Source organism: Paramisgurnus dabryanus, chromosome 8 (genome assembly GCF_030506205.2).
Source record: "Paramisgurnus dabryanus chromosome 8, PD_genome_1.1, whole genome shotgun sequence".
NCBI lineage: Eukaryota > Metazoa > Chordata > Actinopteri > Cypriniformes > Cobitidae > Paramisgurnus > Paramisgurnus dabryanus.
The window spans coordinates 30,344,290-30,368,510 of record NC_133344.1 but is presented as its reverse complement, the minus strand read 5'-3'; the positions used below and the strand labels follow the sequence as shown (position 1 = coordinate 30,368,510).

At 39.1% G+C, this 24,221-nt stretch overlaps 1 protein-coding gene across 1 annotated transcript in view; it reads right to left on the bottom strand.

The window, feature by feature from the left end:
* The window catches only part of numbl (NUMB like endocytic adaptor protein), a 48,384-nt gene extending 41,023 nt beyond the window's left edge, over positions 1–7,361 (bottom strand). Inside the window, exon 1 of the mRNA XM_065281519.1 lies at positions 7,038–7,361. Within this exon, the coding sequence (XP_065137591.1) occupies positions 7,038–7,078 (41 nt within the window). The 5' untranslated portion in view covers positions 7,079–7,361. The remainder of the gene's footprint in view (positions 1–7,037) is intronic.
* Between the last annotated feature and the right edge of the window lie 16,860 nt (positions 7,362–24,221).

Genomic DNA, 24,221 nt, shown 5'->3' with positions numbered 1-24,221 from the left:
GAACAAGCCGGTTGTATCAGTCACTGGTTAGATCAGCGTAGCAGTCAGTTAGTATCTGTCAGTAATTATTATCTTACTAATTGATTTGCCATCCACAAGAAGCTGTTATCCATCATCTAGCACGGCCATTCCCAAACTGTGGTCCGCGGACCACTAGTGGTCCGTGAGGGTACTGCAGGTGGTCAGTGTGAAGGCTAAATTAAATATAAAATAATATATTTTATTAAGAAAAATATATATTTTTTTAAGAATCTGATGTGATGACCAGTTATAGTTTTAGTGCTAGTAAGCCTATTTAGAGGTGAAGATATTCAGGACTTTGTGTAGACATATTTTATTATGAGTATTATGAGGTGGTCCGCGAAAATTCTTGATGACAAATAGTGGTCCACACACACAAAAAGTTTGAAAACCCCTGATCTAGCACATCCTTAAAACCCATTTAGAAAGATGTATATATTGTATTTCTTGCATTCTAACTTATTAACACAGTTTAAGAGTTGGTTTCCTCATGCTAAACAAATACAAAGTGTCAAAAGGCAGTTGGACGTGTTACAGAGTACTTCTGTGCCGAATGCACTTGGTCAGGGTTCGTACAAGTTTCGAAAAAGTTTTTTTTTATTACAGGCTGAGCTGACGTTTCAGGGTTAAGCTATATGTATCACTTCTTTTTATGGGCACTTCCCCCGGAAAACCACGCCCACACGTCAATCAGCAGGAGATGACGCTAGGTTACAGGCATAAAAAAAAAGAATATGTAGTGATTCATAAATTATACAGTCAGTGTTGTATAAAGTGTTGACTCGTGACTTGCTCCTCCCGCAGTTCGTAACTCCTTCTGAATTCTTTCATACGTTATCGGAAAGAATCTGTAAGGCTTATTTGTTTTTTATAAATCTGTTAAAACTAAAGACTCTTCGGAGATATGAAGGATGTAATACTACTCTGTACTCCAGATTAACATCAGATACGCAGAAACAACATGTTTTATGGATGCTTTAAAAGAGTTAAGACAGTCAGTGTTGGACTTTAATGCAGTAAGAGAGCTGAATCACAGACTGCAGGGGTCTTCTGCTCTCCACTGACACTCTATCAAACCATAAAGAGCTTCTGTGGTTTTTCCCGAACCCCGTTCTCCCTTAAACCACCGCAGCCCTGAACCAAGCATATAATTATTATTTGCCTGGTGAAACACAAGGATATTCCTCAGGAATACATATGTGCTGTGTGGGTGTTTTTATTATATCAAATGGCATTTCATCAAAATTGGCTACCAGGCATTCCTTGTCATAATAACTTTTCAGTGATAACTGCTTTCACTTTGGACCCTTGCTGTGCAGTTTCTTTTAGAAATCGTTTTTAATGCAAATGCTCAAGAAAAGCACTAATCTTTCCACTGAAGAGAAGCAAGCAACCCTGCTAAAATGTAAATTACCATAAACTTCATTACAATAATGAAGTTTGAAATCGATTTCTTTCCCTTTTCTAAACTAAAGCTGTAGGAAGTAATTTCCACATGACTAGGAGGCTAGCAGCACCAAATGGAATCGCAGTAGTCATTGTTCTGCAACTGTTTTTCACCGTTTGAGACAGAAATTGACAACATTGCTAAAAAACGCACCATCACAGAAATTCTATTGGTTTAATGGTTTTAATGGGAATTTTATTGGTTGTAATGGAAACTATAATGGTCTCTGTTGGACTCTACTGGTATGTGTTGGTTTCTGTTGGTCGGTGCATTAAACTCTACTGGAATATGTCCCAAAACACATTACAAAAAGGAACTTTGAAGTATTATTAATGGTAAAAGCTAATGATTCCTGTTGGTATTTTAATGGAAACCAGTAGAATTTCTGTGATGGTTTCTATTGTGTATTTCAGCAGGGAAGTCAGACCTTTCAAATAAACAGCATTTCTGATACAGTCCATTTCAAGTCAAGTTTACAGAATATCTTTTAGAAACAAAGATCTGATTGGCAACATCAGTTTCCAAGATAGATAAACCAAGTCAAGGTGGTCTACCAATTTTGAAGAACTGTTCACAAGCTAACCTGGTTGGCTAATACAAGCTTTGCTAAGGTGGACTAACAGCGCTACCCAGGTTGACCCCGACGCCACCCGGCTGTTATGTTGTTGTGTATAATGATAAACTAGTCAGTTAGTATCTTATCAGTAATTAGTAAGGGGTTTAAGGTGTACTGTTAAGCAAAAGGTTGTTTGACACAAATGTTATTCCAGGACAAACAAATGATCGACATTTGGCAAAATCCCTGTTAACACTTAGCCTGGTCCAACCAGACTCTCGTACATTCATTTCATTTGTACAGAGAGTCTGGCCACGTTCCATTCCAAAGCTTTACTTCCGTTAAGGAGGGTCCATTGTTGAAGTTTAAAACTATTGGATCTGCCCAGAGTCACTCAGAATCTGCCAAAGCCAATCGCTAACGTGTGGTCGTGACGTATATCATGCACCGAAACCGTCCGGAAACAACAAGTCAGAATAATCAGACAAACAAAAGTTAGCAAACCTGGTTCTTGCTCCGGCTTTAACTTCTGTATATTCGGCAGTTTTGCAACAACGGACCGAATAGCTTTTCTCACGTCTTTCTCCGCTGCCATTACTGAACTACAACTCAAACTGACGCACAACCTCAACGTCATCGTTCTTAGCCACCCCCATCTGTTCGCTGATTGGTCCTGCAGATTTTTGCAGGTGAAAATGAAACTCTATAGAGCCATCCCAGACGTACTGCTGAAGCGAAATGAAAATTAAGCGGAAGCACGTAGGAGGGCGGAGCCAGGCTAGTTAACACTCGGTATTAAATTTTTTTTGGCCGATCAGAGTGGAAGATGTTAAATACAGGCGTAAAACCACTTTGAGCTTGTCCAGTTTTGACCACATATACAGGTAGTCAAAAACACGTTCGACCGGATTGTATAGGTTGCATAAGGTCGAATGCGTTAGAGCGGCCACAAAATACCCTTTACTTCCGCCAACTGATCTAATGTGTAATGTACAAGCACAATCTAATGTGTAATGTTTTTCTATCGGTCTTGACTTCTAGCGTGAACACACAGTGTTCAACACTGTCTTTAAACTATCATTAATAAAACTGAAGCAGCTGCTTCTTTCATTTCGGTTTTATTTTGTGAGCGTGTGAAATTTAATTTCATCAAATGCTCTGAAATAGCTAATGCAGAGTTTACACCAGATGAGGTAGAGGCAGCAAGCATTAGTGATTTACATGTTAAGTCAATGCAAAGACTAGGGATGGGCATTTTCCACTAATTTACTATTCGAATATTTAAGCTCATAAAGAATGAATATTCGAATATTCGTTTATTTAAATAATGTTAATTAAGACATGCGTGTTTTGTATTTTTAATTTTGTCATAATTATACAGAAGGCTTATAATTAGGAAATATCCACAACAAGCTAAACTTATATTCTGTATGTTTATACAGGTATGTATTTTTAAGTTGAAAACATTGTAAAAAAAAATATATTTTTTTAAATTCTTCTTAAAAAATATCCTACAGAAAAGTCAAATCCTTAGTTTCAAGTCGGTCAGTATGAATGAATTACTGTTTGATCTTACATACATTATATTATACCAAATATTATATACTAACCCCAAATCTAAGCGAAGTTTGAGGACTTGCGAAGTTTAAAGTTTGAGGACTTGACAAAGTAGGCTATCATCATTTAAACAGACTCAAATAAGAGCCCGGAGCAAACGAAAAAACACATCTACATAACCGACTGCTCAGTCGTCATATAAATATCTTCTCAGTTTAGTTTGACATGTATTTGTGAATAAAGAAAACCACATTTATCCTACCTAACTCGATGAAAGCCCGTTCTTCTGACTAGATACAATAATGCCGGTGCTGCAGAGAAAACTCTTCCTCGTGATGATGGTTATCCGATGAAAACAACAGATGGATTGAACAAGATTGAATATCTGTATTTAACATTATTTTACAAATAACGCACGCGGGTCGATACCTTATTGTTGACTGTGCAAAGTTACTAACGTTAGCTTAATTTAACAACATTTCACAAAGACGGAGCTTTGCTTTTAAACTGCCATGTGCAGTTATCTGGTTCATTTTCGAAAGAGCACCGCATATAATAAATGTTCTCCGTTCATTTCGTTCTCCGTGTCTGTCTCGTTATTAACAAAATAAAGTAGACTTTATAACAGAAAGCTTACAAATCTCTCTTGATGTGTTGACGCGGGAGGCGGAGAAGCATGTTTAATAACACGTGAGCCCTCACTGAGCCAGTGGCCAAACAGGGCGCGCCGCGGACAAACCCGGAGATAAAAGGAAATACTTTAATTCGCCTGCAATCTGCATTGCCAAACAATCAAATACATACAAATTAATGTTCATCTATATTTTACATCTGTAAAAGACAGTATAGATGAAGTGAAAAAGCATTAAATAAGTCGTAACCCTTTGGTGGCACATTAAAAACAAACAAACATTCAAATAGCATTTTTTAAATTCGAATTATTATTGCCGATCGAATATTCGAATATCCGTGCCCATCCCTAGCAAAGACGCGAAAAGGCATCCTGTGGCGCGGTAAGCGTGGGGCGAATTGTGTTCTGGGCAAATTGAGCGTTGCCGCGGGAAGCGCGCGAGTTGAAAAATCTGAACTTTGGCGGATTTCTGCTGCGCGTTAACCAATCAGGACCTTTCTGTAGTAGTGATGTGATTACAGGAAGCGAGTGGAGTCTCAGCAGAGTCACAGACGCCCCTCCCATGATGCAAATTTCCGTGTGAATGTCTCAAATGACAAGAATTTCACGTGCGGCTTTCACACACGAATGGAGCGAGTAAACACTAAATGTTCAAGCGTCCAACTACGCGCAAATAACGCATTTTTGCCGCCTCTATTGCACCTGGTGTGAATGCACTATAAGGGTGTTTTCAGACCTGTAGATCGATTGCTCTGTTCCAAAACCGGGGGCTAATTGGGTGCAGTGTTGCAATTTCATGTTGGTTTCATGATAGCATTCACAAGGCACTTTTTCCAAATGAACCAGAGGATTGTCAGCAGCTTTGCAGGATTATTGTTTGGTTTTTGGTAACTGCGGTTATATTACTTCATTATTGTGAGCAGGAATCAAAACTTAGACGAAACAACATTCCTACCATGAGAAAACAATAAGATAGCCCATTTTTTGGTCCAATGTGTCGGGTTGCTTTCACACTGTTAGCGAGCCGCTCCAAAGTTTGTTTGCGATCAGACAACCTCGTTCAGGCGGTTTCGGAGTGGTTGTATTGTTGTGGATCTGAACGCTATTGCTATATTCACAACCAAACCAAGGAAGAAAACACACCAGGTTCAGAAACATATGGCGCTTTTCCATTGCATAGTACCCCACGGTTTAGTTTAGTTTGGGTCGGGTCAGCTTACTTTTGGGAGCTTTTCCATTGGGTGCAGTACGTAGTACCCGATACTTTTTTTCGTACCACCTCGGTTGGGGTTCCAAGTGACCCGTGCTGATACAAATGTGACGCGAAAAACTGTAGATCACTGATTGGTTTGACAGACTCGTCACTACAGCGTCATCGCTATAATGTAAATATTAGCTTTACCTTAGTGCTAGGAAACATGTTGTCTTCTGTGCTTTGCTAAGTTCCCAAACTCCCTTTTAGCAATAAAAAAAATCCACAGGTTGAGAATCAGGGACACCATAACAGTTTTTTCCATTCTTGCAGTTTGTGGCGAAACACACGTTCGCATATATGCTTAAATGCACCTTCAATGAGTGAGACCGAGGTAGTGATAAACGAGATGAGCAAACATCTTATTTGTGGTGGCCAATTTTAATTTTGTGGCGGACTGATAAATAAATAAATGTATGGGAATGTACAACGGCGCTCTCACTTGTATGATGTCACAGCATTATGCAGTGCAAATATAATAACACGCCTATAATCCCTCCCACTACAAAGTGATACTAAACTCGATGGAAAAGCTAACCACGCCAAAGTGAGGTGAGCTGACCCGACCCAAACTAAACTAAACCGTGGGGTACTATGCAATGGAAAAGCGCCAAAAGGCTAAGGTCTGAAAACACCATAAGAAAGCCTTTAAAGGCGGAGTCCACGATGTTTGAAAAACGGTTTGGAAAAGGAGACGGGCCGACTACCAAAACACACTTATAGCCAATCAAATCAAATCAAATGCCGGGTTGCGTATGTGTGGGGCGGGTCTATCAACAGAAGGTCCAGATTCTATTGGGGTAGGGGCGTGTTTGTTAAGGTGATTTCAAATATCAACATTGGCTTTCAAACATCAAGGACTCCGCCTTTAAGAAACATCTTCAAAACGCAAATAGCGTTAGTCTCACATAATCAACTTAAATCTGTCATTTCTCCTTCTTCAGAGTTTTAACAACTTGTCCATAGACCATCCACTCGAAATAATCAGGACAGAAGTGGTCGAAAGTGGACAAAAGAGACAGATTAAATCACAAGGTGTGAATGAACATGGGTCTCTCTCATCATCTTGTCGACCAAAACGCATCTTAATCCCTTGTATAAATGTGCTGCATGACACTGCTTAGCTTTCCTGTAGATTTTTGGTAAACACAAAGTGACCTATTTTGCTTACTGTATATCGTGTATGTCTGTGGCCCTTTAAGGCCACCAGTGAGAGAAACTGACACAGGAATCCTCTCGGTTCATTGAATACTCTGTAACAATGCCCTTCCGAAGAGAAATATTAAGCTAAATCAGCTGTTATCTCGTTTTTCAGACTTAAAAATATCAGACAGATCAGATATATCAATGTATTTATTAATCTGAGCCATATGGCCTTGCAGACCCATATAGCTGCTTCCAGTAAGGCTATTAACCAAACACAAACCTTCAGAAGAAGCTTTGAAACTAACCTGAGAGCTCATTTATTTAGTAGCTAACTATCTTAAAATAGACACATTTCGAAAACACGAAGCGAAACACCCATAATCCTTAGCCTGCATATCGTCCTTCATCATGAATTCGAAAACCTCACCTCCCATCGTCAGTATCATCCATGTCACTGCTGAAACTCATCTTGGATGGAAGAAGAGCAGTTTAATATCCAGAAATCGAAACAACAGATGATGTTTCACAGTCAAAACTGTTGTTCGGTGAGAAGCTCGAGGCAAAGAGACGCTTAATATTCAGAACTGAGATCCAAGAGAAGGAGTAGGCAGCCACACCTCCTCTTCAGAGATTAACTTGGAGGAGGTGACATCACCATATGCATCCTCGCCCACTGAAATGCACGCTGACGCACAGAAACATGCGAATTTGGCTGGATATGCCGAGCTGCAGCCTCTGCAGAACAAATCAACTTTTTGTCTTTCCTCAACACAGACAGTGAGAGGAGGATGGAGAGAGAGAGAGAGAGAGAGAGAGAGAGAGAGAGAAAGTGAGGGGGAGGGAGGGATAGGAGAGACAAACAGATGAGGAGCGCAGGCGGAGGTGATTAGACTAGCGATGGTAATGACACACTTTTAAGGCCCATCTGCAGTGCCAGTTGTCTGCGTTGTTGTGTTTTGTACTCTTGCTACATTTTTCATCAGTAATTACAAAAGATCTAAAGTAAAGAAGATAAAACTTGCTTCAAACTTTGCATTTAGATTTATTATGGACAAAGCACCCTTAGCACACGAAACTTAGGGCGTTTTCACATTAGCACTTTTGGTGCGCACCCGGGTTCGATTGACATCAGAGTTCGGTACATTTGGATGATGTGAACGCTGTCTTCCGAACTCGGGTGCGCACCCGCGAAACGTACTCGAGTCCGCTTAAAAAGGGTGGTCTGGGGTTCGTTTCATGTGAACTCCAGATCGGTTCGCTGCTAATGTGAGCGCAATCGTACCAAATCGCGGAAGTGAACCGCTGTTAATTACGTATTATATGGAATATCCCACCAAAACAGACGTGTGTGTTTATGTGCGTGCACTTACCTTGACAACAAAATGCATAGAATCCTTGCTTGAGTTTTGTTCTTACTTTTTTAAACCTTTGGTTTTGTTTTCAAAGAAATAATACAGAAACGCACTTTCGTCTGTCTGCCCCAAACATACTAAAGTCGTTTCGATGACAACGGGCTGTCCGCCGACGTCAATTTTTGCGGAGGCATTCAGAAATCATCGCTGCGTCCCAAATCGCCTACTTCCATACTATATAGTAGGCAAAGAGTACGAGAAGTAGTGCTTTTCGCCTACTATATAGTATGGAAGTATGCGGTTTGGGACGCAGCCCATCTCTTGTCGTCTTCTCGTTTACAGCGGTTACCAAGCAACATGAGAACGCGCCGGCTGCAGCTTGATGATGCAAGCGTACCGCGGTTCGGATGCAAAAATAATATGTGAACACAGTCCATGGGGGGAATGGGAAGGGGGGAGCAATCGAACTCGGGTTCGGACCAGGCAATCGCACCAAATGTGAAACCGTCCTTAATGTTATTTGTAATTCTTCCTACAGTATTGTTTTTATTTGTATTTCTAGTGATGAAAATTTTGATACCACAATTTATGGATGCACTTTCTTAAAAAATGTCTTAAAGAGCACCAATGGTCCAATTCCCGATTTTACATTTCCTTTGGTGTGTATTAGTTCATGTTAACGATATGCAAAAGGTACAAACCTCAAAGAAAACGATGACGTGAGTTATCTTATCCAACATAAATCTATTTTCTTGGACTACAACATACACACGGATTGTAGGCAACAGTTTACTTCCTGGGCCGGTTGATGTGTACAAGACTGTCATTATCATAATTCCTCCCGCTTTGACTCACAGCCTGTAAGTAAACTCCCGTTAGCATTGCATTGTGAGCGAATCTTTCAAACATGGTAAGGAGCGTCACATTTCCTGCTGATGTCAGAGGTATTCAGATTAGCTGACCAATCAGGGACACAGAGCTTTTAAAATCCGTGCTTTTCAGGAAGAGAGTGAAATCTGGAGCTACAAAAATGTTCGGTATGTGGAAAATGTGTTTTTGAACCATAAACCATGCATTGATTTATATCAAATACACAAAATAACGTTGTTTTTTGCAATGAAATAGGTGCTCTTTAAAAAAGTTTTTGTATAATTGTATTAATTGATTATAATTGACTTTTTAGTTTAATTAATTTAATGAATCTGAGCTGGACTACAAACTAATAACTACAAACTAGGGATGCACCGATAGGATTTTTTTGGCCGATGCTGATACCGATATTAAACACTTGTATACAATACTATACAGTTGGTCTATTAGCTAGGATGGATCTAATTAACATTCAACTGACCAACATAATAAGAGAGGCACAAATTAAGCTAAAACAACTATAATAAGACAACCTTCAAAGGTGGTTTTTGCTATTCAGCATTTATTTAATTAACAACATTAACTAATTTTTTTTACATATAATGGATTTCTTTATCCAGTTAATTAATAAACAATCGGTATCGGCCTTTCTCGTGCTATTGCCAATATGCCGAAGGTTTCAAATTCATCAAATATTGGCAGATAAATATCGGCGGCCGATACATCGGTGCATCACTACTACAAACCAATAACATAATCAAACTTTTTTTAAAGTAACACACCAAAATTGTAAAATAATTGTGAGGCACTTAATTTTGGTGCATTCCCAGTATTTCTTTTATTTAAATTTTTAGTTTTCCTGATTTTCTGCAAAAGCAACTAGCAATGGTAGAGCAACACAACCTTGTTTATTTTTAAAGAAAGCTTGGTGACTTCCTGGGACAGTGAAATTGGTGACATAAAGAGGTGTCCAGCTACACAACAAAATTGAGATCAGCTCATTAGCATTATTTAAAAGGACACACCCAAAAATGGCACATTTTTACTCACACCTACAAAGTGGCAATTTTAACATGCTATAATTCTGGACGGAAGTTGAAACACACATCTTATGTGCATCCTCTGCATTTCATTTTAGTGTCACAATAGCAATGAAAACATCCAGTCTTTATCACAAAGTCAAACTGCCTATGCTCTCATTTTATTGTTACCAAAATCACCTGAATTATATCACACAAGGAGTAGAGCGAGTATATGAACACTGCCAGACACAGCTGTATAATACAAGACTGACTGGTGGAGCTTCTCTCCGTTGCTGAATAGATGTTGCTTTGCTGATTGTCCTGAATTCTCATGACCTACATAAGAGTCCACCAGCAGGGCTGAGTCAATATATTCACATGGACGTTTAAGCAACTAAACAGTCCCTGCATTTTGTACGCTTGTTTATCTCCAAGACAACAGATGGGGTCTTGAATGAATCATTATGTATCTACAAAGCCTAACAACAAATATTAACCCTAAAATTTAAACAAATGCTAAATCTTTCCGTTTTGCATGTATTTAATTGAGCATATTAAGGTCAACTGACCCTTTATATTGCATTTAGCTCCCTGTAATTACAGTAAATGCATTAAGTTGTCATCCAAAATCCAACAGGACCTTATTTCTATATGAAATTATGAATTATGGCTTTGGATCAGTAACATTCCCTTGGATGAGTACTAACAGACATCCTGTGCTGGTTTGTTTATTTGAAGCATAGTTTAAAGCCAATAAGCTTTAGCCGCCCTGTTCTGCTTCCTCTATGACCGAATCAGAAAACATTATGCTTCTTTTCTCGAGGGTAAGAGACAGCGGGGTCAGATTTATGTGGTTTGACTGTATGATCAGTGTACTAGAGAGCCACAATGATTCAGTAACACATTGCCCTCTACCTGCGCTTAGAGGCAATATGACAAAAGCCTTCAGTTTCACTAGATGTCCGAGGAAATAAAGCACACAATGCTGTAATCTTAAAATGTACCACTACATAGAACAACCATTTTATCCAATCGTCCAATCAGTGCTCAATTTTAATTTTACATAATTTATTCTAAGGGTGTAAATGGGACAGTTTATTACAATGCGATACAATATCGATTTTCTTCACCAGCTCTGCAATATTTGCAGAAACATCAAACAATTCTTTAAGGTCTTTATTATATTTTTTATAACTTACAAATGCAACCAAAATATAAAACATTAGCGTTTAATTAAACTTTTTGAAAATGGCACAATCTCTGTCCCAATCTACAACAGAAAAATTACTTTTTTTAAAAAGGAAAGGGTGCAAAATGTAACATAAAATCAAGCTTATGATGTTAAGAGTCAAAGTCTTTCAATATTTTGTAACAAAATGTGCAATGATGACAATCACTAAGGTAGTTGTAGAATAAAATATTTAAATTGAAAATAAATGTTATATAAAAAATAAAGCTATTCAACTTAAGCATTTGATCTTTCACACAACTTTAAGATCTAATAGACAATATCACCTGCTGTGCTAAACACACGCTCGTCTTATGTTTTTTCAGCTTCAACCGCTTTGTTGCTGCATCGCAGTCACTTGCTGACACTAGCAGACAAAAATAAACGAAAATGAGTGCTTTGGCAAAAATGCGTAGATGGGCGTTATGTCAAGGAATGAGCACGTGGACAGTGTCAAAATAAAGGTACCTCATATTGATATTTATGTGCGGCATCTACACTGCAAAAAATGACTTTCTTACTTGGTATTTTTGTCTTGTTTTCAATAGAAATATCTAAAAATTCTTAAATTAAGATGCTTTTTCTTGATGAGCAAAATGACCCAAGTAAATAAGTCTAGTTTTAAGACAAATAATATACAATTTAAGTGAAATTGTCCTTAAAACAAGCTAAATTATTTGCCAATGGGGTCAGAAAAAAAATTGTGAAATAAGATTTCTTTTTTCTTAAACACTTAATTCAAGTCCTAACCTAACCTAACCTAACCTAACCCTAACCTAACCTAAAAACTAGTATTATTTTCTCAGGTCATTTTGCTCATCAAGAAAATATGTCTTGATTTTAGAATTTTTAGATATTTCTACTGAAAACAAGACAAAAATACTAAGTAAGAAAGTCATTTTTTTGCAGTGTATCCATTGTATCATTAAAAATATAATCAACGAATCAATCCATATCAATGTATTGTTAAATACTTACTTTATTCCTATATAGTGCATTTTGGATAATACAAAAAATATTAGGATACAGGAGCAGGGCTCTGAACCGGTTCAAGGAACGAAAACGAAAACCAGAAACGAACGAAATTTTAACAGGAACAAAAACGAAAACTAAAACGAAATCAATTTTAATCGTTCTGAACAGAAACGTTTATTTAAAATGACCATTAACCGGTTAATAACGTTATTTTATTGTTTTCTTTAATATTGTACTTATCAGTGACCAATCATGATTTGAACAGTACAACATGTGACTTTGACGCATCAAGCGTGAGTGACTTTGACACATAGCGTGAGTGAAATGCCCGCGCAGCAGTCATCGAGTCTCCGGCCCGATAGCATTTGTCTTAAATAACCACAAAGCTACCCATCAAATGTTTAGAGGTATGTTTAAGTTAAAGCTTGCTTGGAAATATGAAGATGCAAACTGTAACTCAAAAAAGCCAGGGGACTTATACCACTGTCAATTACTTTTTAGATGGGTCGCCACCAAGAAATTCCTTTTCGTTATTATTCGTTAGTCTTAACAAGTCTGTCTGCAATATTGAAGGATGTGGGGGAGAAGTACAGTAGCCGGGAATCACTGAGGTAACTTACAGAGGCACATTTAACATAAACATCCAGCAGAGTATGCTTCGGTTTCAACCAGTAAAAGACATGGTTGAAAACGGGTCGTTTTTTTCAGCTGTTTATACTTAAAATGAATGCAGGTATTTCTTTTGTGGTTTTAACAATTAATGAAATGTTGAAGTTTAGTTATATCATGTGTTATGTTATTATTTTTTGTGTGAAAATTAGTCTGTATGCATGCATTTGTTAAAGTATAGCCTGAATTAAAATAACGTTATTAACCGGTATTTTTTCTAAGTAAACCGTTTTCGGAACGTAAATGTTCAATGAGGAACGCAAAAACGGAAACGTTAAAATATCGATTCTGCTCGGAGTGAAACGATTGATAATTTTTTTCGTTTTTAAGCCCTGTACAGGAGAGAAATTATCTTTTTGAATCCCATGTCATGCCTTGTTGAAACGCATAGGAGACCATCAGCATAAGTGCTGATGAATGCTGCTCCCCAATTTTTAACAATTTTTAACTAGCTTAACTTCAACAAGACTGCTCAACTAACCTCACCAAGTACCATGCTTGTTAATATGCAGTGATAATTGTAAACATTATGGCTACACAGATCCACAATATAGTCTAACAATGACTAGCCTGGATCAAGATGTAAAGTCATTCTGATCTTTACAGGAGTATAGACTAGGTTGGATGAGATGCCCTCATCTTTAAAATCCAAAATCACCTAAAGTAAACAGGAACCTGACAGCATTAAACAGTAAATATAATATTGTGTTGACACATGAGAAACTTAGTCTTAGAGTGTCTAAATAAAACCTCCTGTCCTGTTATTGTTTTCCACATCATGAGGACATTTAAACAGCATTGCTTCATTGATTCATCCCAGTAGAGTTGTGGGACAAAACGTTCCTTGGCTATCCTGCATTTAGTTCTATCACCATGATGAAAAACTTCAGGCCCAAATGGATAAAAAAACAGCTTATCGATGCAGAAGAACTGATATCAGGATGGGAAAGAACTACAGTACTGGTTCAGTCACTTCATTGTTTGCTGTCTTTCTCAGCACGCTGCATCAGTTGATTTTGTTCAGGCATTGTTGACAAAATGTTTGCCTCAAACTACTCATAATCCTTTGTTTTTCTCCCTTTTGCTGCCTGTTTTCTTCCTTCATTCATATTTTCGCTCTGGTCACGATTGGGGTCCCTGTTGGGTTTGCCGAGAGACCAAGAGCACAATCACAGTAACACCCAGAGCTCCATCACGCTAACAATTCTCACTGTTCATCATACCTCACTCCAATCTACATCAACACCCCCCATCACCAACTCCTTTGGCTGCATGGCAACCAGCTCCCATGGCAACCACTCCAACAAGGGTGTATGGGGTAAGTACCAGTGCCTGATGGGAAGATGAGAGAAAGCAGCAATGAAGAGCTGCAGCTCTCTATTCAGTCTCTTGAATGTAGCAATGTTTTATTAAAAGTCACCCAAAAATTCTCTCTCTATCATCATTTACATATTATATGATCAAAGATAAAATATTAAACAATTTGAAAGAATCATTAAAGGAGCAGTATGTAAGAAATTTATATCAATTGATCATAAAATGGCCCTGATATGTCACTAGACATTAAGAAATAATTTTCATTTCAAATACTTATATCACTGACAACAGTGGTCTGGGCAGGATATTGTCATTTAAAAAGTGGAGTTGCAGCCCTCAACTGATGTTTATGTTGTCATGTTGTGTATTGGCCACCAGTTGTGTGATTGCAGTACCAGTTTTAGCCACAAGTTTTGTGATTGCAGCACCAGTTTCGGCCACAATCCTACATACTGTTCCTTTAAAAAGTGGTCTAGACGAGATGAGTCTATAATATTCTATATCTGACTCATATAAGCTGTATTACAAGCCTTTTCATGACACGCCAAAAACGTAACATTTAAGCCAAAATTGAAGTGGACTAAACTAAAACACATGATTGAGGTGTCTCAACTGAATATGACTTGAACATACAGATCTTAAAATATGCCGGTGCCATTGATTTGTCTTAAGTTACACACCAATAACGTCTTTTCTAAGGCATGTTTTTAAAAAATGCTTAAACGTCTTTATTTAACTAAGACCTAGTCCTGACTTTAGCTAAGCCTTGTCTGTGAAACCAGGCATGAAAGTCATCATCTGAAAGTATGGGACTACTTTAATATCAGGGTTAAGGCTTCAGAATTTCAGGGAACTTTCACATCTGTAATTCGGTAGATTTGGTCCACATAAAATAATTCATTGTAGCTTTTTTAGCAGTTTTGGTTCCTTTTCACAACACACCGATTGCGCAACTGGTCCGCTCCAGTTAAAAATGAACCAAAATGCAGTCATGTGATAACATCCACATCACTCACTGGCCAAACGTATTTCCTAAACTGCTTTTCGATTGGTCAGAATCAACACGCGGGAAATTTCAACGAACCCAGAAGTAAACGTGTAAAAAGAAGCTGAAAATACAGCAGACATCGCGCCACTGTTTATGCAGTATGAAGAGATGAAGCGTTTTAGTTGTATGGTCGTTATATACTACATAGTTTGTATACACCACTTTAGGCAAACTATTCATTTTGAGAATGAAGCACCGATGCAGCTTAAAAATAATGTTTTAATGCACTGCAAACGACGAAGTTTGTCCGCGAGCTGCCATCATGCTTTTGTTGTCTGTACTAAAGGGGGTCGTGTCTATAGGACAACTCTGACGTATTGTACACCGGAAGTGCACATTAAATAGTGCAAGCTTAGTCAGATAGCGTCTACTTCAAAATGCAAAATATACATTGGCAGCCAATGTTAATCGCTAACGATTTGGGACAAATATGATGTCATTTAATGTTAAACTACCGGTATGTGAGTGGCGCTCTGTGGATTTGATCAGCGTCCTGAGTCATAGCGGACAGACACTGATGGTGTGCGTACATTCATAGAAAATAATGTATTCTGTTTTTAGATTCATTGCGCGGCGCTGTGCTTCCAGTGTGCAACCCCCTTAACTGTCAACAAACACTTCCTCATACCATAAGCCATAGCGCAGCTGGATTAGATTAGTTTATTAATTAGGTCTCTGTACCTTTGTTTGGTCCACTTTTGGTGCACACCCGAGTTTGATTGCTGCATTCTCACCTGACCAAATGAACCACACCAAGTGGGATAACGAACTATAGTTTGAGTTAACCGAACTAAATAAGGCATGTGAGGACCAATATCATGCAAATGCACAAGAACTTAAGACATATAATGACACATAATGAGCAAACATTTAAAGAATTTTATAAAGTATTTACCCTTGTTTTATAAAGTATTTACAAGGAGTAAATGATGACAGAATATTAATTTTTGGGTGAACTATGCCTTTAAGTACTAAGCTATAACATTATTGTGGACAGCACAGCAACAGTAATTTGAAAGAATTGAATGCGTTATTGGTCGGATGTACATTGTAGAATAAATGCCAAGATCTTATTTAAGACGCTTAACAAAAACCCGATTCAAAAAGCCCATTGACTATGGGACGATGGAACTGTAAGTGCTAAAATGCTAACTTGCTTCCGGGTTTTGCCTACAAAAGTGCGTCATCCCTGCGGCACTCTATTGCAAACTTAGCAACTCAACAAAGCATGTGTCACTCATGAGACTCTGAGACTTCAGATGAGACGCTGGAGTCTTTCTCTCAAAAGATAAAGCAGAAGACAACTTTTCATCTCACTGATATCCAGGAGAAACTATTGAGAAATAAATGAGATCTTACGTGTGACTCTTTCCTATGGGCACAGTTATTAGCCGTACATTGATGAGACGACTCAACTCTGTTCTTCGGAGGTACTGCTGGACTGTTAACAGTGAGCCACTTAAACCCCATTCACACAGACCTCTGGTCCCAGAAAATACCCGTAAAATTGCCAGACAAGCGTCTGTGTGAACAAAAACTCGTTCCGTTAATCTTCTGGGATCGTTGCCGGAAAGAGGACCTAGTAAGATACGCGGGTAACCCTCTGTGTGAACAAGAAGCCGGAAGAATGCCCTAAAGGGCGTGTCGAAGTGAGGACGCGCGCGTCATCATCACAACACAAGTTATGGTTCAGCTCCTTACAACGAGAGATAACATGCATATAAACATTCACCACGAGAAATGTTGCAAACTAGATTGAAGCAGTTATCAGGAAATGATAAATGAGACGCATAAACAATGACGCACGTGCCGTAGTGAGGACGCGCGTGTCATGGCAACATGAAGTTGGTTCAACTCTTTAAAATGAGGGATTTACAACATTCATGACGAGAAATGTCAGCAAACTGGACTGAAGCAGATATCAGGTAAGTTATCTCGTTACTTACTGCGTTGAAACGGAGATCATTCAGCAGCATAAAAGAATATCGCGTCACGTGCTCATTTGAGCTATAATAAACGAAAATACCCGCATGTCAAATATCCACTCTGAAGCTGAGATCATTCACCAGCATAGAACTGTGCGTTCACGCGCTCCTTTGTAGTCTTATTATAAACAAAAATGCACGCGAGTTGTTTCTGGAGAGAGAAATAATATATAATATGCAAACTTCAGACGTTGCGTAGAAGAGAGGGCGGGACTTTCAACAGGTCACGTGTCTTTCCGGGACCATCAGATGCCATGTAATCTTGGCAGTGTGAACAAACAAAAACTCTAACCATTCCGGAAAAATCCAGGATGCATTTTACGTGTATTTCCCGGAATGTCTGTGTGAAAAGGGCTTAAGTGAAAAGTGAAAAAGAGGACAGGCCCACAGATGGCCCACAGCAGGGTTGGGATGTGCCACATGGCTTCTCCTAGACAGCTAGTGGTATCCAACACAGGGAGCAGAAGTCTACAACTTTGTTATGCTAATGGAGGGGGACAGCTGCCTGGGGTCAAAGGGCAAACTTAGAAAGTAACAGCACGTGTGGAACGAAAAACCCAATGAACCTGTCATTACAGCTGACCCTGGTTCCTATGCAGGCGGCGGGTGCCAATTCTTGAATCCTATAATAGGGCTGAGGAGAAGATGGGCTTTTTGGTAGTCATAAATCTGTTCAAATTCAACATAGAGTTGTGCCGATACAGCATTTTCCATAATGCATAGTGATGTATCAAATTGTGACGTATGCATTGTGGCATGCATCACTTCCTGAAGCATGTTGTGGCACATTTCAATTAAGGTTTGGGAGGAAATAATCAAAGTTTTTAAGGAACATTAAGAGGTGTTCAATATGTCCTGCTTTTGTTTGAACTCAAGCCAGTGTGTCTACAAGCAGAAACCATTATCCTTTCAAGCTATGCCTGGAAACATTATCTCAAAATAAACAGCCCAAATCAAACATGGTCCATATATATCTGTTTGGAAACGTGTTGTGTCCTCCAGAATAAGAAATAACAGACGGTTGTAATTTTCAGACTGAATTGATGGAGCATTAGTAGTGGCTTGCAGGCCTTGCCCGATATACTAGATGACCTTCGCCGGGCTGATACAATGTATTGATTCAAACTAAAAGGCAGCATCAGCCCAGCAGACAGAATGAAATTAGTTTCCTGTGCTAGACGACAGTTATCTCCACCTTTCAAGCTGGCAGTGAAAGACTTGTGTCATTTAAGCTCGAAAAGTTCACCGTACCGTTGAGTGTTTAGTCTGGTTGTTAGGAAACAAAGCCCAGCGAGAGAAAAGGCCCTCTGACTTAACAAAAAGCAATTCAACCAGGCAGAGATGTTTCCTTTAAATGTTTCCAGCTTGATAAAGGCACGAATGGTTTGAGGGAAGTTCTTGTTTGGGCATCCAGGAAACATTTTGTTGCTCTTTAATTTAAGGAGAAATTAAAAAATGCAAGAAAATTAAGCCACATGATGACAAATGTAACCCTGGACAACAAAACCAGTAATAAGTCGCCATTATTGTCGCTGTATTGTTATGCAGCTGTTTACCAGTAACTTACTGTAAATTTAAATGATGTTATTTACTGGCAACAGTTTGTTCAACGTTAAATAAACATAAAACATTAACAAGTCTTTGTCTTTACAGAATAAACTATAAAATAACAGCCACGTGCAAAGCATTCTGGGAACCAAAAAACCTCATAAACCTTTTTCTGTAATTTTCCTTTCAATTTTGGGTGTTATTTTAGATTTATTCTGTAAATATAAAGACTTGTTAATGTTTAATTTAATTTTGAACAAACTGTTACCACTTGCCGGTAAATAACATATTTTATGTTCATTTAAATCTACAGTAAGTTACTGGCAAACCACTGCCAGTAATACTGTAATTTCTACAGTAATGTTTTACAGTGTATATTTGAATCAATAGCCAACAATACATTGTATGGGTCAAAATTATTAATCAAATTATCTTAATTAATCAAAATTATATTATTTTTATGCCAAAAATCATTAGGATATTAGGTAAATATCATGTTAGATCATTAGGGGCTGTCCACACGGAGACGCGAATCACTGTATACGCATAAATTTGTTATCGTATTGGCGTTTCATCCACACGGATCCGGCGATTTCAGAGAGTGAAACCGCTATTTTTTGAAACCTGGTCCTAAAGTGGATAAATCTGAAACCGACACCCTTGCGGTTTCGTCTGTACAGCCAATCCGTATATTTTGTGAAGCGAAAACGTCATCACATCACGTGTCGGAAGCGTCCCACGTAACAGCAACAACAATAACGGCGGATTACGTGATTGTGTTCGTGCTACAGAAGCTACTAAAGCCTACTAGCTTTATTACAGCAAAATCTATTGCGTCTATGCAATTGTGGTGACCAACAAGCGATAATGGACAACACCATACGTTGGCTATGCGCATGCTCAAAGTCTTCTTCTCCGTGTATAGTGTATATCTGTGGCAGAATTACAGCGCCCCATACTGGTAGTGATGTTACCAGTGACACCGAAGCTCCGAAGCGTGTGTCAAAAAAACGAACCGATTTTCATTGAAGCTTTGTATCGAAGCTTGATTCGTTCTGGCAAAATCACGTGACCAATGACGTCCGAAGCTTCGTTTCACACACACCCACGTGACTGCTTCGTTATCTGATTCAAAGGTTTAGAATTGTGCGATGCGCGGCGCGCCCTCATGGGTTGTATTGGAGTATTACATTACACGGAATCGATTACTGTATAGTGAGTTTATGAGATATATATATATATATATATATATATATATATATATATAGTAGTAAAAAGCCTTTTCTGCTTTACTTAATATCATGATATATTTTTTAATTGGTTCACACTTTATACTTTTGAGTCAAGGTCTATCCTTAATTTGTTTTTTGTTTGGAGTACCATTCGCATGAAATGGAACATGCTTTGGTCATGTATTTAATATATTGTTACATTTATTTATGAATCTATCCTTAATTTGTCAATCCATTATCTTTTGCATTTATAATTAATACGTTGTTTGGTTGTGGAACATGTTGTGAAACAGCACTTTCACCAGCAGAGGTCCTCATTGACCTCTGATTTGAAAAGCTTCGAGTAATGAACCTTTTTCCGATACAATTGGGTTGAAAGCTTCACTGCTTCAAGAAAGCTTCACTTCGCCATCACTACATACTGGTCCGGCATATATACTACACCGCTTTCAGTCGGTTTCAGTGGTTTCGTGTTTACGGATTATTTTTTTAGAGCAAGGAAAAAAATGATCGGATAGGGAATGCACCGGCTTCGTGTGGATATAGCCTTAGTAATATGTGTTGCTAAGGACTTCACTTTTGGCGATTTTCTCAATATGTTAATTATTCTTCACCCTCTCGACCAAATATTGTACTATCTGAACAAACCATACATCAATGGAAAGCTTATTTTTCAGATGATGTATCATTCTCAATTTAAAAAAAATACCCATATGACTGATTTTGTGGTCTTGGGTCACATATATTAAGAGTACATTCATTGTACAAAATGCTTGGTCAGGTATCCAAAGGTGTTACCAGAATTTGATTTGAAATGTTTGATTTCTTATCTCATGTTAAGTAAGACTTGCAAGACTTTATATCAGTTAGTGAGATCTCTTCGGAAAAAGGAGACAATAGAAACTAACCCCTAACTTTTGAGTATGTGAGTTTGTTTATAAAAAATGTTGTCTCCTTAAACAAAATGTTAAATGCATCCCTATTTGTAAAATTCTTTGGATAAAAATGTCTGCTAAATAAATACAATGCAATGCAACTATGGCCTTTTTAGGATCCAAATCTAAAAAGTAAGAGCCTTAAGCACCATCTGCTGTTTAGAATAAACAAGTGAAGGGATCTTGTGTAATTTTTCTATACTCTGGAATGAAAGATATAGGGTCCAGATACATCTAGGTCTCGTAAGTGTTTGAATGACAGACCAAGACAATTGTAAGGATTTGAGCCGGGTGGGCATACAGAGATTAAAAGCGGGAATCACAGATGGCCACCGCGTCTCATCTTTCGGTGGGCCCCAGCAAATAATTAGCAGAGGTATGCTACGCTTCTTTTGTCAGCACGTGCGTCTGTCAAAACGAGCGTGTGTCAAGAACAATGGCTGAAGTATAAAGGCCCACGACCCAGCCTCCCCGCCACTGCAATTGTTGTGAATTGCAAGGCACGCGTAACTGGTCACGGTCAGAACAATAGGGAAGGGGGACGGGTACTGGGTGGCATCGAGCCGAAACAAGGCCAACGCCTAAGGTATCTGTTCAAAAAGCTTTCACATTCTGTCATGGATTAAGCCTTCATGCTATGCTGAAATTTACTTTTACTGTCACTTTTAAACTGTTTTGTGTCCTGTTGTCTATAATAATAATATATAAAAATATAATAAAATGTTGTCAAGATTGAAATCAATATTTGAAATCAAACTTTGATGCTCCTAATCTTATAATTACATTTTATTTCAAGGGGGACATTTCGAACCCACGACCTTTACACTACTAACACAATCTTTTAGGGATGCACCGATACCACTTTTTTGGAATACGAGTACAAGTACGAGTACTTGCATTTCAGTACTTGCCGATACCGATACCCAGTACTTAATAAAAAAAACATGATTTAAATGTACAGGTAACACCTTAAGTCATATAATTAAACAAAAAAACAAAGGACTAGTTTTCCAGTTTGTTGTAAACTCTGCCTCTTTGGACAACACAAGAGGCATTAACCCCTTACACGCCGCTCAAACATAGACATTTTTCAGACTGTGATATCGATTCCAGGTATCGGAGGACTTTTAACGAGTACGAGTACTTTAGAAAATGTGATATCGAGGCCGATACCCGATACCAGTATCGGTATCGGTGCATCCCTACAATCTTTTACCAGTTGAGCTACAGTGTTGGGTATATTTGGCCATGGAGGTCTTTCGGACCCCAGACAGAACATTAGGATACCAGAATTGCACCGTTGCCCAATTCCTAAAATTCCCAAGATATAAAAGGGTGTGGCACGCAGTTTTTGAGCACATGCCTGCTGAATGTGCATGGAAGCCGGGTTTAATTCGGTGGAAGGGAGGTCACTCCAAAAGAAAGGACCATAAAAAGAGCTTAACAGCTGGGACAGATCTACAGGGATACAAAGGAGTCTGCATGGGGGAGGGGGACTGTCAGAAGAGAAACGGGACAGGAAAAAAATCAAGATGGGTAGACGGGCCACCTTTCTAGCGGCCTGACAGGGGTCCTTTGTTATGGCAGCTGGTAACAGAGAGGTCAGACCAGCTGTGATTCCACTGACCCCCTTCCCTCTCGCCCTGCTCTGCTCTCTGACCAAACACAGCCAGCTGTATAAGGGTTTGGGGGTTTATTGAGTTTGGAGGAGGGTATCCACTAGGGCTGAACGATACATCGAATTTTCATCGTCATCGTGATATGAACTCACATGATGAACACATCGAAACAGACAGCCTTGATGCGATGAATGAAGGGGAAACGGTAAGCGCATGTAATAAACGCTCGTTTTTTCCAGGTATTTCAAAAACATTTTAACTTTTCAGAATGACACAAGCGCAGCGTGCAGATCATGTGACAATAGCGTTTTCCACACATTTTAAGGCGCGACATGTGAATGGCCCCTAAAACATGAAAAAATATAAAATATTTATTGCAACTCACATCGTCATTGCAACATTAAACAATGTCATCGCACATCACAACTTTTCCTCACATCGTGCAGCCCTAGTATCCACATATAAAGCGAATGTGCTGGATTGTAATGCTCTATTATACTGTAGTAGTATATTACATTGACCACCGGTTTCATAGACAAGACTTAAGGCAAGTCCTAGACTAAGGGCGCACTCAGATTATCCAAACCAAACCAAACCAAGCCCCAGCGCGATTGTCACCCCTCCCTACTCCCCCAGATGCACGCACTCACACTGTATTTCTTATCGATCTGAGTCCAGGCGCGCTTTCGTCATTAAGATGCGATTGTTTTGAAAAAAGCAGGAAGTAAAGCTCTCTCTTAACACTGGAACCCACCGTAATGATAAGTCTGTGTTTTTCATTCAGAGTCGTTTGGTGCGCGATTACAGACAGCCCTCTCACATGTCATCATATTGCTTAGTTCATCTGTCACATGTGCAGCTCAGACATTCACGTAACCCCGCTGCGCGAATCAAAAGGTTTTTACGGAGGCAGATGAAGGTGAGTGGTCACGCAGCTGAGGTCTTCACCTTTTGAATCGCGCTCAGGCGCGATTGCGCTCACACCACAGCCTTCCGCGCCAGAGCCCAAGTGAACCGCGCTCCGGCCCACCTCTGCAACCCGGCCGCAGCGCGATTAAACAATCCGCGCCCGGGCGCGGAACGGAGCGATCACACTAGTCAAACAAACCAGGCTTTGGGGGTCAAACACGCCCGAGCGCGGTTTGGTTTGGATAATGTGAGTGCGCCCTAAAGCCCTTTTCACACAGAGATTACGGAAAATGCACAGAAAATGACATGTGACATAATTTTTCCACAGCGTACGAAAGTTAATTTCAGTGATTTCTCTCTCGAGAGAAACCACGCGCATGCATTTAATTTTAGGATAAGATCATAAGGAGCGTGCGTCATGCTGGTGAATGATCTCAGCTTCAGCGCGGATAGTGACGAGCACCCCTGATCACTGCTTTAGTCCCGTTTGGCAACATTTCTCAACGTAACTGTTGATCTGCGTTTAAATCCCTGTGTGAAAGAGCTGAACCATAACTTCTGGTTCCAATGACACGTGCTTCTTCACTACAGCACACCCTTACGGCTTTGTTTCTGTGTCTTGTTCACACAGAATGCTATCTGTGTATGCTACGGTAACGTTACTAGGTCCTCTTTATGGGAGCGATCCCAGAACATTTACAGGATGTGTTTGTGTTCACACAGAAGCCTCTCTGCCAATTTTACGGAATTTTTCTGGGACCAAAGTGCTGTGTGAATGGGTTTAAGACAGATGTTTGAGTTTTCTCAACTGAAACCGCTATTGTTTTTTCTCACACCAGTCACATATTTTCTAAGGGATATTCTGCCCAACATTAACCCAATCATGGGTTAAAAACAACCCA